This window comes from Ursus maritimus, unplaced genomic scaffold (assembly GCF_017311325.1).
Source record: "Ursus maritimus isolate PB19 unplaced genomic scaffold, ASM1731132v1 scaffold_12, whole genome shotgun sequence".
In the NCBI taxonomy this organism is placed as follows: Eukaryota; Metazoa; Chordata; class Mammalia; order Carnivora; family Ursidae; genus Ursus; species Ursus maritimus.
The window spans coordinates 69,928,973-69,943,732 of record NW_024423564.1 but is presented as its reverse complement, the minus strand read 5'-3'; the positions used below and the strand labels follow the sequence as shown (position 1 = coordinate 69,943,732).

General features: G+C 48.5%; 1 protein-coding gene across 1 annotated transcript in view; it reads right to left on the bottom strand.

Annotated features, from left to right (window-relative positions):
- CUNH1orf210 (chromosome unknown C1orf210 homolog) overlaps positions 1-6,584 on the bottom strand; it is a 9,712-nt gene extending 3,128 nt beyond the window's left edge. The window contains exon 1 of the mRNA XM_040626607.1: positions 6,571-6,584. Coding sequence (XP_040482541.1) covers positions 6,571-6,584 — 14 coding nt within the window. The remainder of the gene's footprint in view (positions 1-6,570) is intronic.
- Positions 6,585-14,760: the final 8,176 nt, after the last annotated feature.

Below are 14,760 nucleotides of genomic sequence, written 5' to 3'. Positions count from 1 at the left end.
CTGGGGGGGAGGGGGAGGGGGCGGTCAGTGGGGAGTGTATCTGTGCCCTTGGGGGGTTATGGTGTGCCTAGGTGTCTACCAGGATAGAAGCTTCCAGCCTTCATCTGGATCTCAAGGATCCTGGGAGCCCGCAGAACTAAGCTCTGAACTTTTCCCTATTGCCTTACTCCTCATCCCCAGGCCTAGGCCTCCTTGTCCTTTAACACCCAGAGTCACCTTCCCAGAGCATTTGGTCCCCCTGACCAGCCCCGCCTTCCCCCTGCAAGCCCCACCTTCTCGCCCAGAGCACCCTTTGTGCGGCCTCCCACCTTGCCGCCTGAGCTTTCACAGTGGGGCCACGTTCTGACAGCGGGGTTTCGGCCCCTGACACAGGCCAGGTTCTCAGTAAATATTGAAAGGAGGAAGTGTTATGAACCAAGCCATGCAGGCACAAGAATTCACAGAGAGCCACAGGGCACAGCCAGAGCAAGGGCTGCCCCCAGGGCTTGTCAGTGGGGCCCAGGTAGAACCAAGCAGAGGTCAGTTCATGCAGGACCTTGAATATCTTAGCATGGAGTTGAACTCCTACCGCCAATGGTCCCTTCCGAACTCTCCTGTCTTGTCCGTCCCCTGCCTGGCACACAGCAACAGCCACACCAGACTGTTCTCCATTCCTAGGACCCACCATGCTTGCCCCTCCCAGGCTTCCTGCGTGCTCTTCCTGGGACCCTAACCCTTCCCTCCAGCCCCTCCCCCCACGTGTTCATCTCCCACCTGGCTGATTATTCCTCCCAGGCCAATTCATCACTCAGGCCCCAGCTCCAGTGCCTCTTTATCCAGACCAGCCCTCCCTGACATGCCCTTGTCTGGGTCCCTCCTCCCCTCCTCTGTGCCCCCGCAGACCCTGGCCCTTCTCCCAACTAGTCCTGACCACACCGTATTGTGATTTCTCTTCATTTGGCGCAGTCCCCTATGAGCCAGTAAACTCGGGGGGAAGGTCTGTGTCTGTCTTGTTCCTCTCCACACCTAGTATCTAACAGTGATAAATGCTTCTGAAACAAATGAATGAGAGGAAAGTGAATAGTAGCCCAGATGGGGCAGTGGGGAGCCAAGGAAGGTTTGGGGTCTTGCTTTGATTTTGAATCAAGGACATCATCATAGGATTCAAAAGCTATTCATTGAACACCTCCCAGTCCCCACCTGGGACCTACCAGTCCCAGGAGCTGTGCTGGTTCTTTTTTTAATTGAGGTATTCATGTAACATAACCTGAGTCACATAAAAAATTCACTATTTTAGCCATTTTCAGGGCACAGGTCAGTGGCATTTAGTACATTCGGAACATTGTGCAAACATCCCTCTATCTAGCCTAACCCCCCCCTCACACCAGAAGGGTACCCCAACCCATTAAGTAGTCACTCCCCATTTCCTCATCCCTCCAGCCTCCAGCCTCCACTAATCTGCTTTCTGTCTCTGTGGAATTGCCTCTTGTGGGCATTTCATACAGATCGAATCATATTTGTGCCAGATTTTTAATGAACTATTTCATTTAAACCTCATAACTATACTGAGATAGATGTTAATTATCTCTTTAACAAGATGATGAAAATAAGGCCCTGAGAAGGTAATTTGAGTGAAGTCCCACAGAAGAAAACAAGTAGAAGTCTGCACATCCATCAGTCAGTCATGTATTCAGTGAATATTTATTGAACACTCATTCCAGGGCCATAACCAGCCCATAGAGCATGCCTTGCAAAACAGCAGAAGGCAACCTGCTGGATGCCCCCGGTGCATGGAGAGCAGAGAACAGGCTGGATGTCAGCACCTGCCCCTCAGCCAGGAGCTCTGATGCAGTGAACATCCCTGACAACCTTCCGTGGCAGCCCTGGCATCCGTGGGGTAAGCTCAGCGCTAGCACTGGGGACAGAGTTCCCACCACCACACAGCCTTCATTCTGGTTGGGAAGGCAGACCACACACAAGTAAAGAAATAGATAAGATTAGTTCAGATCATAGCGCTATGAAAAGTAAAATAGCTTTCCGTGATAGGGAGTTGTAGAGGGGGCTGCTACCCTATGTCGGATAGTCAAAAAAAGAGGGGACTCGCGGAGAGGGAAAGTTTGAGCTGTGATCTGACTAAAAGTAAGATAGCAATCATGCCAATGTCTGGGAGAAGAGTCTTCCAGAAAGAGGGAATGGCCAGAACAAACACCAGGAGAGGGGAGCACGGCTGGCTTATCTGAGCAACAGAAAGGAGGCCAGCTGGAGGGAGCACAGTCAGTGGGGGAAGGAGGAAGGGAAGGGGCTGTGTGAGGGGCCTGGGAGGCCATCTCACATGGGGCCCTATCCTTCCCTCCCTTGGTAAGAGGGGCTGACCTTCTTTCACTCTGCGTGGAGGATGGACTAGAAGAGGCCAGGGAAGAACCAGGGAGCCCAGTTGGGAGGCCGTGGCTCTCATCCACGAGAGAGGGAATATGGCCTCAGAGTAGTCAGGTGGGAATGGGGAGAAGTGCTCTGACTCTAGATGTATTCTGACAGTAAAGCCAACACGATTTTCTGACTAGACGTGGGGCTTGAGAAAACAAAAAAAAAGGAACCAAGAATCACTCCAGAGTTTTGAGTGAGCAACTAGGAGGATGGAGTTGTCATTTACTGAAATGAGAAGACTCTGAAACGGGCAGATTTGGGAGGGCAGTCAGGACCTCGTTGTGGACATGTTAGCCGTGGGACCCCCGCGGGACATCCAGGTAGCATCCTAAGTGTGCAGTTCCATAAACTAGCCTGAATGCAGCAGGAAGGGAAGAGCTAGGCATGTAAGTTTGAGAACCAGCAAAATGTGGACGAGTTTTAAAGCCAGTCATCGAGATGAGATTCCCTAAAGGAAATGTGGAAAGAGAAGAGGGCTGAGCCTTGGCGCTTGCTGGGAGCAGAGGTCGGGGAGGGGAGGAGAAGCAGGAAGGGGGTCTGGGAGTGGCCAGCGCGGTAGGAGGCAGACACACCAGAGAGGGGTCCAGGAGGCCAGAGAAGCAAGAGTGTCAAGGGCGAGGGCCTGGTGAGCGATGGCAGATGCTGCCGGTAGGTCAGCTAAGCTACCGACTGAGACTTGCCTTTGAAACCAGCCACGTGGAGGCCACTGGCGGCCGTGACAAGAGCAGTTTCACAGGGTGGTGGGGACGAATGCCCAATGACGGGGCATGACATGTGATGCATGGACGATGCGTGAATGTGGGAGCAGAGGAAGTGAAGGCAACTCCATCAAGGAATTTTGCTGTAAAAGGAGCAGAGAAGTGGGGCAGACTCTGGAGAAAGGTGTGGGATCCAGGGAGGATTTTTCTTTTCTTTTTTTTTTTTTAATGTTTTTTTTATTACATTATGTTAGTCACCATACAGTACATCCCTGGTTTCTGATGCAAGGTTCGATGATTCATTAGTTGCGTATAACACCCAGTGCACCATGCAATACGTGCCCTCCTTACTACCCATCACCGGTCTATCCCATTCCCCCACCCCCCTCCCCTCTGAAGTCCTCAGTTTGTTTCTCAGAGTCCATAGTCTCTCATGCTTCATTCCCCCTTCTGATTACCCCCCTTTCTTTATCCCTTTCTTCTCCTACCGATCTTCCTAGTTCTTATGTTCCATAGATGAGAGAAACCATATGATAATTGTCTTTCTCTGCTTGACTTATTTCATTTAGCATTATCTCCTCCAGTGCCGTCCATGTCGCAGCAAATGTTGAGAACTCGTTCTTTCTGATAGCTGAGTAATATTCCATTGTATATATGGACCACAGCTTCTTAATCCAGTCATCTGTTGAAGGGCATCTCGGTTCCTTCCACGATTTAGCTATTGTGGACATTGCTGCTATGAACATTGGGGTACATATGGCCCTTCTCTTCACTACGTCTGTATCTTTGGGGTAAATACCCAGTAGTGCAATGGCTGGGTCATAGGGGAGCTCAATTTTTAACTTTTTAAGGGACCGCCACACTGTTTTCCAGAGTGGCTGCACCAACCTGCATTCCCACCAACAATGTAGGAGGGATCCCCTTTGTCCACATCCTCTCCAGCAATTGCTGTTTCCTGCCTTGTTGATTTTTGCCATTCTAACTGGCGTAAGGTGGTATCTTAGTGTGGTTTTGATTTGAATTTCTCTGATGGCTAAGGATTTTGAACATTTTTTCACGTGTCTGTTAGCCATTTGTATGTCCTCATTGGAAAAGTGTCTGTTCATATCTTCTGCCCATTATATGATTTGTTTATTTGTTCCTCGGTATTGAGTTTGAGAAGTTCTTTGTAGATCTTGGATACCAGTCTTTTATCTGTAGCGTCATTTGCAAATATATTCTCCCATTCCGTGGGCTGCCTCTTAGTTTTTTTGATTGTTTCCTTGGCTGTGCAGAAGCTTTTTATCTTGATGAAGTCCCACATGTTCATTTTATCTTTTGTTTCTCTTGCCTTTGGAGATGTGTCATGAAAAAGGTTGCTTTGGCTGATGTCATAGAGGTTGTTGCCTATGTTCTCCTCTAGGATTTTGATGGATTCCTGTCTCACATCGAGGTCTTTCATCAGGGAGGATTTTTCTAAGGCTAGGAGCTTCTAGACCATCTGTGTCTGCTGATAGGAATAATCCAGGAAAGAGAGGAAATTGATGACACAGAAAGAGAGAAGGGACAATGGGAGTGTGAGTCAAGGCGTCAAGGGGCGTGGGGTCAAGCGCACAGGTGGAGGGTTGGCCTTGGACAGGAGCAGGGAGACTCCCTCTGACGAAAGTGGAGTGTACGGGTGAAATGTTGGGAGCCTTAGGGAGTTTTCTTCTTTTTTTTTTTTAAAGATTTTATTTATTTATTTGACAGTGATAGAGACAGCCAGTGAGAGAGGGAACACAAGCAGGGGGAGTGGGAGAGGAAGAAGCAGGCTCATAGCGGAGGAGCCTGACGTGGGGCTCGATCCCATAATGCCGGGATCACGCCCTGAGCCGAAGGCAGACGCTTAACCGCTGTGCCACCCAGGCGCCCCCAGGGAGTTTTCCTTTGATGGCTTCTGTTTTTCCAGAGAAACAGGAAGCAGTGTCATCAGCTCATGGTGAAGAGTGGGGGAGGGGGCGTTGGTACTCCCTCCCCCACTAGATTCTAGAAGATGTGACTTCTTCATCGTGGGGTTTGGGAGAGAGAATGGTCTGGCCAGGATTGGGGATTTGGCTGGCAAATCTGATAAAGCCAGAGAGGGGCAAGGGAGCCTAGCTGTGGCCAAGGGAGTGGTTGCCATGCTGGCCCATGCAATCTGGGTGGGGTAGAGAGGAAGTGAGGACCAGGTGCAGGACGTGTGAGGGGCCCTGAAAGAGTGGTTAGGATGGACGGATTTTAGGAGCCGTTGCTGGTTGTACCAGAGAGTAGGTTAAAAAACTAGGAGGTGGTCAGCAGATGGTGGCATATGGAAATGGAGGTTACCCAGGGGATGCAGTTCTTGATACAGACACGCCCTAGGATATGAACCATGACGTGGTCCTGAGACGGGGGTCTACAGACGGGTGATGGCCTGACTATGCCCTAAAGCATGTTAACTCCACCAGCTAATCAGAGGACTAAAGAAAACAGGCTCATTGTTCTATTAGTAAACGGAAGAGACAGGATTCGAACCCAGATCTTCTGACTCTAAGTCCAGCACCTTTCCAGGTATATCCCAACTAGATCCCTCTTCCGTGAGTAAAACTTACCATCATGGGGTTCGATTCCTCACAATCATTTGCAGGGACAGACCGCAGTCACTTCAAAGATTTGATTGCATCTCCCAAAGGAAACTGAGGGTGCTGCTACTAGAAGAACAGGAAATGGATGCTGAGCAAGGACAGAACAAGGTGTCCTGCTCCCCACCTTGCACCCGCCCCTTCTCCATCTGACCCAGCCCCTCCCTGGGGCAGTCCCGGGGGTCTTAGCCTTGGGGTGGCTGCGGTCCCCTTTTGAGAGGCTGGCGAGAGCAGGAATGCTTGTGAACACAGCCACAAATATGCTCGCAGGTCTGCGGGGAGTAGGTGCCCAATAAAAACGTATCAGATGGATGAATCCTGGGAATCCCAGGGGGTTCGCCTGCTCTTTCCAGGTGCAGAACTGGTGCTAACCCTTCGCACTCTGTATGCAGGAAGCCCTGTTCTGTTGTAAACAGATGGCCCCTTGAAATAGGTAGAGGACCCCTGCTTCTGCAGGCCGCAGGCCGCTGGCTGCCTGCTTCCAGCCCTCCGTCAGGGGCAGCCTCCCAGAGGTGGAGTCAGCACCTCCTTCGGACCACCGGAGAGTCTTCCTCCTCCATTCAACCCCCACGGTCCCTGGAGGCTGGCCTGCCCCCACTCCTGGTCTGTCAGCGCTGACCTCCTGGACGTGCCCCAGCGTTCGGAGCGCCCTGACGTAGCCCCCGTGGGGAGTGGGCTTGAAGCTCAGTGAAACAAGGCCTCTGACCCGGTCATCACCAAGAAGCTGCACTCTACTGAGGTAAGTTCAAAGGATATAACCCAGTGGAGCCTCCCAGACCCAGACCTGAGACTAGGGAAACACTGGAGATGGAGGCTTCCAGGGTTTCCTCCCTTCCTCAAGGAGGACAAACCTGTCCAGCACCATGGTACGCCACGAAGCTCTGAAGGAAGGGCTTACCAAGCTTCTTCCAGCCCCAGCCACACCACCCTGAAACTCCAGTGTAATTACCTCAAATGGTTGCCACATCAGTCCGACATCCGGGGTCATGGGACAACTTCTTCCCAAGCTGCCAGCTCCATCTTGCCACATTGGATATACAATTAGAGATCACGTGTGCCCAGTGTAATGAGGTAGCGGTCTGTAGCCCCCCCATGATCAGTTATCTGGGGAGTAAGTGGGTCCAGGAGGACAGAGCTCAGCAGACCTGGCAGGGGATGACTCCACCCTCTCCTGAGGGATGGCATGCCCAGGCACGTGGACCAAGGGCACGATGGGGCCAGCTGGACAGAGCGGCCCCATCATGGCGCCCCCACCCAGGCCTGCCTCCCCAGTTCCCATGTACTGGACACAATCATCACTCCCACATTCTCGCTTTCTCATGGGGCTCTGGTAAGAAAGGGGAAAGGAGGAAAGTTGGTGCCCACCTGTGAGTCCCCAGGAGTGTTGGGGCTGTTCCCGTGTGGAAATCCTCTGGTGGCAGGTGCCACTTATGGCTGAAAGGAGCCCTTACCCTGGTATTGTTTTACTAGCATCCCGTCCTCAGGGTGGAGCCGAGGAAGGAGCTGGCAAAGCACCAGTGTGCCTCCAGGGAAAAAGTGTCTCAAGGAAAGAGTAGGAGTTGGGGCCCTGCCTTCGGACACTTCCGTGTCATCGCTGTGTCACCAGCAGTGGATCATGGGAGCTCATGGACTTGTACTGTCATTACCTCTTCTCCTCAGACAATATTTGAAGTGAGATGGAACACGTGGGAAGCACCCCCTTCATCCCAGGCTGTGGATTCTGCCAGACGTGTGGCCGTGGCCTCTGGTGGCAGCTTTCGCTCATCAAATGTGCTTTGTATTCTAAGGAGGCCTGCTATTGTTTGAGGCAGAAGGACAAGGAGTCATTTGTGTTGTGTGCTGTTGGTTCTAGGATTTCAGAGTGCCGGGGGTGAAGCAAGGTCCTGGGGGACCTTCAAGGCCAGACACCCTGAAAAGTCCTGCCTGCCCATCTCCGTTGGGCACCCACGCGATCATATCCCAGCACAGCACAGAACTCATTTTTCCAGAGGAAAACCTCTAATGTTTTCAGAGTACATGCAGGTCGGCTTCCTTAAATCGTGTGGAAGAGTTTGGGGGATGACACGTGCCAACGGTAGCAGCCTCCCAGCGAGAGCAGGCAGAGACCGGAAGCTGCTTGCAATCCAGTAGGACGGCCTAGCCCGCCTGGTTCACAGTGAAGCTCTCTGGCGTGGAGCAGATCGTCTGGGGTCAGAGCTGAGCTCCAGCACTCGGCTGACTTAAGAAGCATGCGCGTCCTCACCTGTAGAACGTGGAAAATAATAACGAGACATACCTCAAAGGCAGAGAGCCCTCGAGAAGCCATCAGCACCCCTTCCCCACACCTGTAAATGTTCAGTAACTGTCAGTCGTGATGATGGAGGTTTGTCCAAGTAAGGCTCCTGCTTGTGCCACTGGGTCATTTTCATTCCGACCAAGGTCAATAAACACCTGTTATGTTTGAAGTAAGTCCTGAGCTTTGAACTCTCCAAACCCTCTGTGGGGTGTTCATTCCGGCTTCTGGCCTCATAGGGTTTCTCGGGGGCCAAATGGCCTTTGTCAAGCAGTTTGCATGAAAGGGACTTCATTCAAAGCCTTGTGGGATTAACTGGGGCTTCCTTTAAATAAGGGCTTGTTTTCAGAAGCTTTTCTTTCTCCAACAAGGAGAAAGAATACAATGGATTCCAAGTAATCTGCAGCCCTCATCACAGCTTGTCACAAACACCTGGCACATCTTCTCAGCCCAGGGTGAAAACACACACACTCACAGGCTCACACCAGGCACACAGCCTCAGCCTGATGTTCTGGACGCATCTGCTGCAGACTTCCTCTCAAATGTAGTTATTTCCTGGAAGAATAGCAAAAACTGGTTTTGAATCGACAGGCTGGCTTTAGTTACTGCCTAATTCGAGTGAAGGGACTCTTGTTACCAACAGCTGACCCAAAAAATCTTAAAAGAATTACTTTCCTTTCTTTTTTTCTTCTTTGCTTATCAACATGAAGAATGATTTATTGGTAAAGTCGATTTGAGGCAAAGAAGGGGACTTAGGAATTGGGTGAATGTGTCCCTTATTTCAACCAAAAGAAAACTATATCAATTGCGTAGGCAACATTTTACTTGGTTTTGCAAAAAGCAATTGTATCCAAGAGGAGAGAGAGAGAAAGAAAGCACTTGTGGGATATATAAAGACACCAGCATTTGGGCTTTGCACATAACAAAGAAATATCTTAAATACTTTTCAAAATATTCTAGGAGCCGATACACAAGGGCATGCTTTAGGAAAAGACAGGAATGTAATGGGGAGGGGCGTCTTGGGACCACCCATCTCCTTACAGCGAGGAAAACAAAGCAGCATTCAGTTTCACGTACTGACTTCACACAGTTTGTATGTAACAGCTTGACTGAAATCCACGAAGCAAAGCAAAGATGGAACTCTCACTCGGTTTATTTTGAAAAATAATTGCCCGGGCATCCAGGTAATCCACCCTTGTCTGGCAGGTTTCCTTGGGAGGAGTCTCTGTGACTTAGCAGAGGACAGATCTGACACATTCCCATGGCCTTGATGTCAATTTTGAGGGGCGACTTGGAGAGACTCATGTTCCTCACCCTCTGTCGACCCAGCCCTAAAATTTGCCAGTAGTTTTTTGTGCATAATTCGTTTAACGGTTTCACCCAGATGGGTCTCAATTCCACCACCATTTCCGTAAGAAGACTGGGAACTTGTTTACATAAAAAATAAAGTCGAATTCATGGGCATTTTCAAAGGAGCCTGTAGCATGTTTCCACACATATTTACGTGCAATCTAAAACCCTCAGGGCAGTTTAAGAAGGCACGTGGAACACCATGGAAGACCACGGAAGGGGCGTAAATCAGGGTGTGGTCTGAGTGACCTGTTAGGGGAGGGGAGGCTGGTGAGCCTTGGAGAGTTGGCTATTCTGTCCCCCTTGAATATGAGGGTCACCTGGACAACAGGGGGCCCAAGCCACAGGGGTGACCATGGGAAATGGGCCCTTACTTTCCTAAACTAAGAGTCAAGAAAATAATGCCTTGATTGGTTAGCAGCTGAGCACTTCCTCCAGCGTGACTTCAGACCACAGCCAGACCGCACACACCTGAGCTGGCTCATGTCTGGTGGAATGCTTTTTGGCTTTTCCCAAATCAAGGAAATAAATAAAGAATTGGGACTCCCTTTACTCACATGCATTTTATTTTATTCTCAAATGTGGGTCAGAGATCAGAAAATAGAAAAGGCAGACTGTGACAGTTCTCAATCCCAGCCCTCTGCTCCCAACGGCCTTATTCCTCTCACCCCTAGGACTTCCTTTAATGAATTTCCGGTGTGTCTTTCCAGTTCCTCTATGCAAATACAAGCACCATGGATGTACATACGCACCTTCTCCTTTCGTACCCAAAAGCCAACAGACTGCACACGCTGTTCTGCATCTTATTTTTTTCACTAATTAGTGTGTCTCGGAGAGCCTTATATGGACTTAGAGACTTTCTTCAACCATTTTTACAGCCGCAGAATATTTCCTCATATGGCTACCTCCACATTTATTCGACCAGTTCTGTGTTGAATGGCACTTGGGTTTTTCCCAATCTTCTGCCATTGCACACGGTGCTGCAAGGATAAGTTCCCAAGAATGTGAGTCGGAGAGTCAATGTAGCTGTGGTTTTGACAGATATTCCCAAATTGCCCTCTGTGGGAGCCGTACCAACATGCATTATATGCAAGCACACCTGTTTCCCCCCAGTCTCCTCAGGACTGCGTTTCTGCCAAGTTGACGGATGAAAATGGTACTCAGGAAGAGTTTTACTTTGAATTATTCTTACTATAAGTAAGAACAAGCACATTTTCATATTTTAAAGGATCATTTGTATTTACTTTCCTATAAACTGTTCATAATCATGGAATTGTGTTAACATATTATCTTTTTTATAGTCCTTGCCCATTTATCTGTTGGATTTCATGTATTTTTATTGATTTCTAATCTCTAATATGAGTTACAAATTTTTTTAAGATTATTTCAGAGAGAGAGAGAGAGAGAGAAAGAGAGAGCACATGAGTGGGGGGAGGGGCAGAGAGAGAGAGAGACAAGCAGACTCCCCGCTGAATGGGGAGCCCAACCTGGGGCTCAAACCCACAACCCTGAGATCATGATCCGAGCTGAAACCAAGAGTCAGACACTTGACCAGCTAAGCCACCAGACACCCTGAGTTACAAATATTTTTGGCATTTGTCTCTTATTTTGGCCTTTCAGGTTTTTCTTACATACACTACATTTGATTAACCTTTTAAAGTTTGTGGATTTTGAGGCCTAGTTAGAAAGGCTACCCAATCCAAAGTTAGAAGGGAATTCACCCACATTTTCTTCTAGTTCTTTTGTGGGCTTGATTTTTAATGTTTAAATCTTAGACTCATTTGGAGTTTATCTTTTTTTTTTTTTTTAAGATTTTATTTATTTATTTGCAAGAGAGAGAGCACCAGCGGTGGGGAGGAGCAGAGAGAAAGGGAGAGGGAGAAGTAAACTCCCCGCTGAGCAGGGAGACTGACACAGAGCTCAATCCCAGGACCCTGGGATCATGACCTGAGGTGAAGGCAGACGCTTAACCAACTGAGCCACCCAGACACCCCTGGCATTTATCTCGATATATTATTTATAGATCCAACTTCATTTTTTACAGACAGCTGCCATTTGTTGCAACACCATTTATTAAAAAGACCAACTTTTCCTACTGATTTAATACCACTTTTCATCTATGCTAAGTTCCTGTATGCATTTGGGTCTGTTTCTGGATTTTCTCTTCCATTGGTCTATGTGTGGGCCAGTTCCATGTTGTTTTAATTATGGAGACTTTATATGTAATATGTTCTCTGTTCTGGCAAATATTGCCGTGAAGTAAACCATCCCCAAACTTAGTCATTTCAAATAAATTCTGTATCTCCCGGTCTCTGAAAGTCAGGAATTCAAGAAAGTCTTGGCTGGGTGGTTTTGGCTCATTGGGTTTTCAGGCAGTAACTACGACTGGAAAAATGTTGGACGGATAGAGCTGGAGCAGCTGGGGGCTGGCCCGCCATCTCTTCGTCATCACGTAGCTTCAAGGTTTCTTTATATGGTCTCTCTACATGAGCTAGTTTGGGCTTCCTCACAACGTGGCAGCTTCAGAGAGGTGGGACTGTCACATGGCAGCTCAGAGTGATGGTGTAGGTGCTTCCGGGAACCAGAAGCTGCCTAGCCTTTCTCACCCGCGCTGAGGCATCACATCCTCCGCATTTGCTTGCAAATGACTCAATGCCCTCCAAAGCCAAGGAGAGGAAACACAACCCCACCTCCGAGTGGGGCAAATGTCAAGGTCACGCTGCAAGAAAGACGTGGAATGGGAAATACTGTTGTGGCCAATTTGGGAAATACCATCTGACAGGGCTGGAACACCCTTCATCGATCTTCTATTTCAGAGTTTTCCTGACTATTCTTACCAGGAGAAGTCTGTCAAGTAACCTTTTCAGAAATCTGATACTTGAGGTGAACTCACTGAGAATCATGTGTTAACCTTTTATCATTTTCATAAAGTACATTTAGTTCTAATGATGGTCAAGCTCTATCAGATGTGATCCGTTTCTGAAAAAGGTGCTTTAAAACGAAATCAAAGAATTGGGGTGAAGGTTGGGTTTGGCCAGGGAGACTGTGGTTCTAAGATAAAAAGCACGGCCCTTGACCCATGAAGTAATGGATTAAAATTGGAGACATCCTACAAACTCATGTTTAGCTTAATATAGATACAAATAGTTAAATATAGAAATACGTATGCACCCGTTGGCATAAACACATGTATTTCCTTGCTCTGTCTGCTGGGAGGGCCTAGGAGCAGTACCCCAGCATAAAATGAACATACCTGGCACCAGCTTCTGGTTTCTGGTGCCGTTCTCAAATGAAAGAAGGCACAGTTCCTCAGAAATGGCTGATTCTAGGACGGGACCAGGGAATATACAAGATGAACCTGGATCATCTTGTTTGTGCCCAGAAGTAAGGAAGTGCTGAGGCAGAAACAAACAGCAGCAGCAACAGCACCCTGCGTCGGTGGGGATGTGTCTAAGGAAGAGAGGAGCCAGCTGAAAGATCTCCCAACGACCGAAGATAGAACAACTCAAGCAGTAAAGTAGTATCGGATTGTACCCCAAAGCATGAAAGAAATACCCATGAGTCCATAGTGATATAAATAAATGCTTAACTAGATAAATAAGTGCAGGAGAAGAGAGACCTATCTCCCTTTCAGAAGACTTCTGGATAATTTCTGTGACGTTTCAAGGAGGGGGAGCATAAGTCCCCCCTCCTTCAGTGTGGGCTACGCATAGGGACTTCAGAGGAGACGGTGCAGAAAGGCAGGAAAAGAATAGTGACGTTATAGTGGAAAAACCCGAAAAATACCACCTCAGCTAGGTGATCAGGGTCAATATCAACAGTGACTAAACTTGTTGATGGCATGTAGCTGTGATATGATGGATGAGAATAGCACTTTACCTCTATGGTCTTGTTCCCCAAAACCCGTAACCCCAGCCTTATCATGAGAAAAACATCTATAGACAAATTCCTACAAAGGAACGTGCTACAAAATACTTGATCAGTACACCTCAAAACTGTCAAGGTCATCAAAAACAGGAAGTTGGAGAAACTGTCATGCCAGAAAAATTGACAGGCCAAGAAGAGGCTAAGGAAACACGGCGACTAAGTGTAATGTGATGTGATATTGTGGACGGGATCCTGGAACAGGAAAGAGGCATAAGAAAAAACTGAGGAGACCTAAATAGACTATGGGCTTTAGTTAATACTAATGTCTTGATATTGGTACATTACTTGTGGTAAATATGTCATATTTACCATGTAAGATGTTAATAGGGGAAAGCAGGTGTGCCATATATGGGAACTCGGTGCTATCTTCTCCATTTCTCTATACATCTAAAACCGTTCTAAAAAATAAAATTTGTCTAATATTCAAAACACTTTTGTAAAAAAAAAAAAAAAAAAAAAAAAAAAAAAAAAAAAAGCACTGCTCCTCCAGCTCAGGAGAACGAGATCCATAGGAGCCAATGGGCTATCGCTGTAGGCAGTGCCAGCATTGCCCATCATTCTAATACTGAGGAAACCTGGTCAGACACCACCAGCCCCAACCCTGACTTCTTCACAGGGTCAAGGTGAAAGGTCAGGTAGTCCCTTGATGTAAACCTAGGATGAGGGAAAGGGATATTTTCCCCAGGACCACCACTATCTGAAGTATAGTCTAAGTGGAGCGCTGGCTGGCCAGCCAGTCCTCATCCCTAAGAGTGAGCTCCCATCCACCTCCTGCCCACGACCCAACATGGTCTGCTGCTCCCTATTCCACCCCCACTTCCTTCCCTTCCTTGTCCCCCAACCTCCATTTACAGAAGAGAATAGAAGATGGGGGATGGTCCATCTTGGAGAAAAGTAGTCCCCCGCCCCAAATAAGCAAATACCGCTGGTCTCTCATGGTCTGGAGTCCTCTGAGCACCTTGGGCTCAAGCAGGACACTCGTTGGTCATGCTTGGCCAAGGAGGCCAACACAGCCAACTAAACCCCTATCATTTTGGAGGAGGTCTGTCCTTCCCGTAATATCCCAAGAGAACTTAGAACCACTGTGTAGTAAAGGCAGAAATCCATGTGGAGATAGTTGAAGAGTCTTGATCGTTACAGTCAAGTTGGGGATGGCACCCAATCAGAAGGGCCTGTGCTGGGAATGTCCAGTGCAGAGTCTTTATACGTCTGCTCTATGGAGACACGTGCTGTGCTCTGAACAGTAAGGGAAAGGAGCACATCCTGACGGATGACCCTTCCATACCCCTATCGGACTTCTTGTGTCCTGCGGCCCTCGCTTCCTTGCCACTCGCACAGCCACACCACAGACTCTGTCGTACCCCAGAAATGCTATAGCCCTCAAAACAAACTCGGACCTCGCCTCTGACCCCAGCCACCTATCCCCCCAACTCTGTTACCCTACTAGACTCGTGCGACTCACAGTGTGGCTGGTGGCCCAGCACCCGTCGAA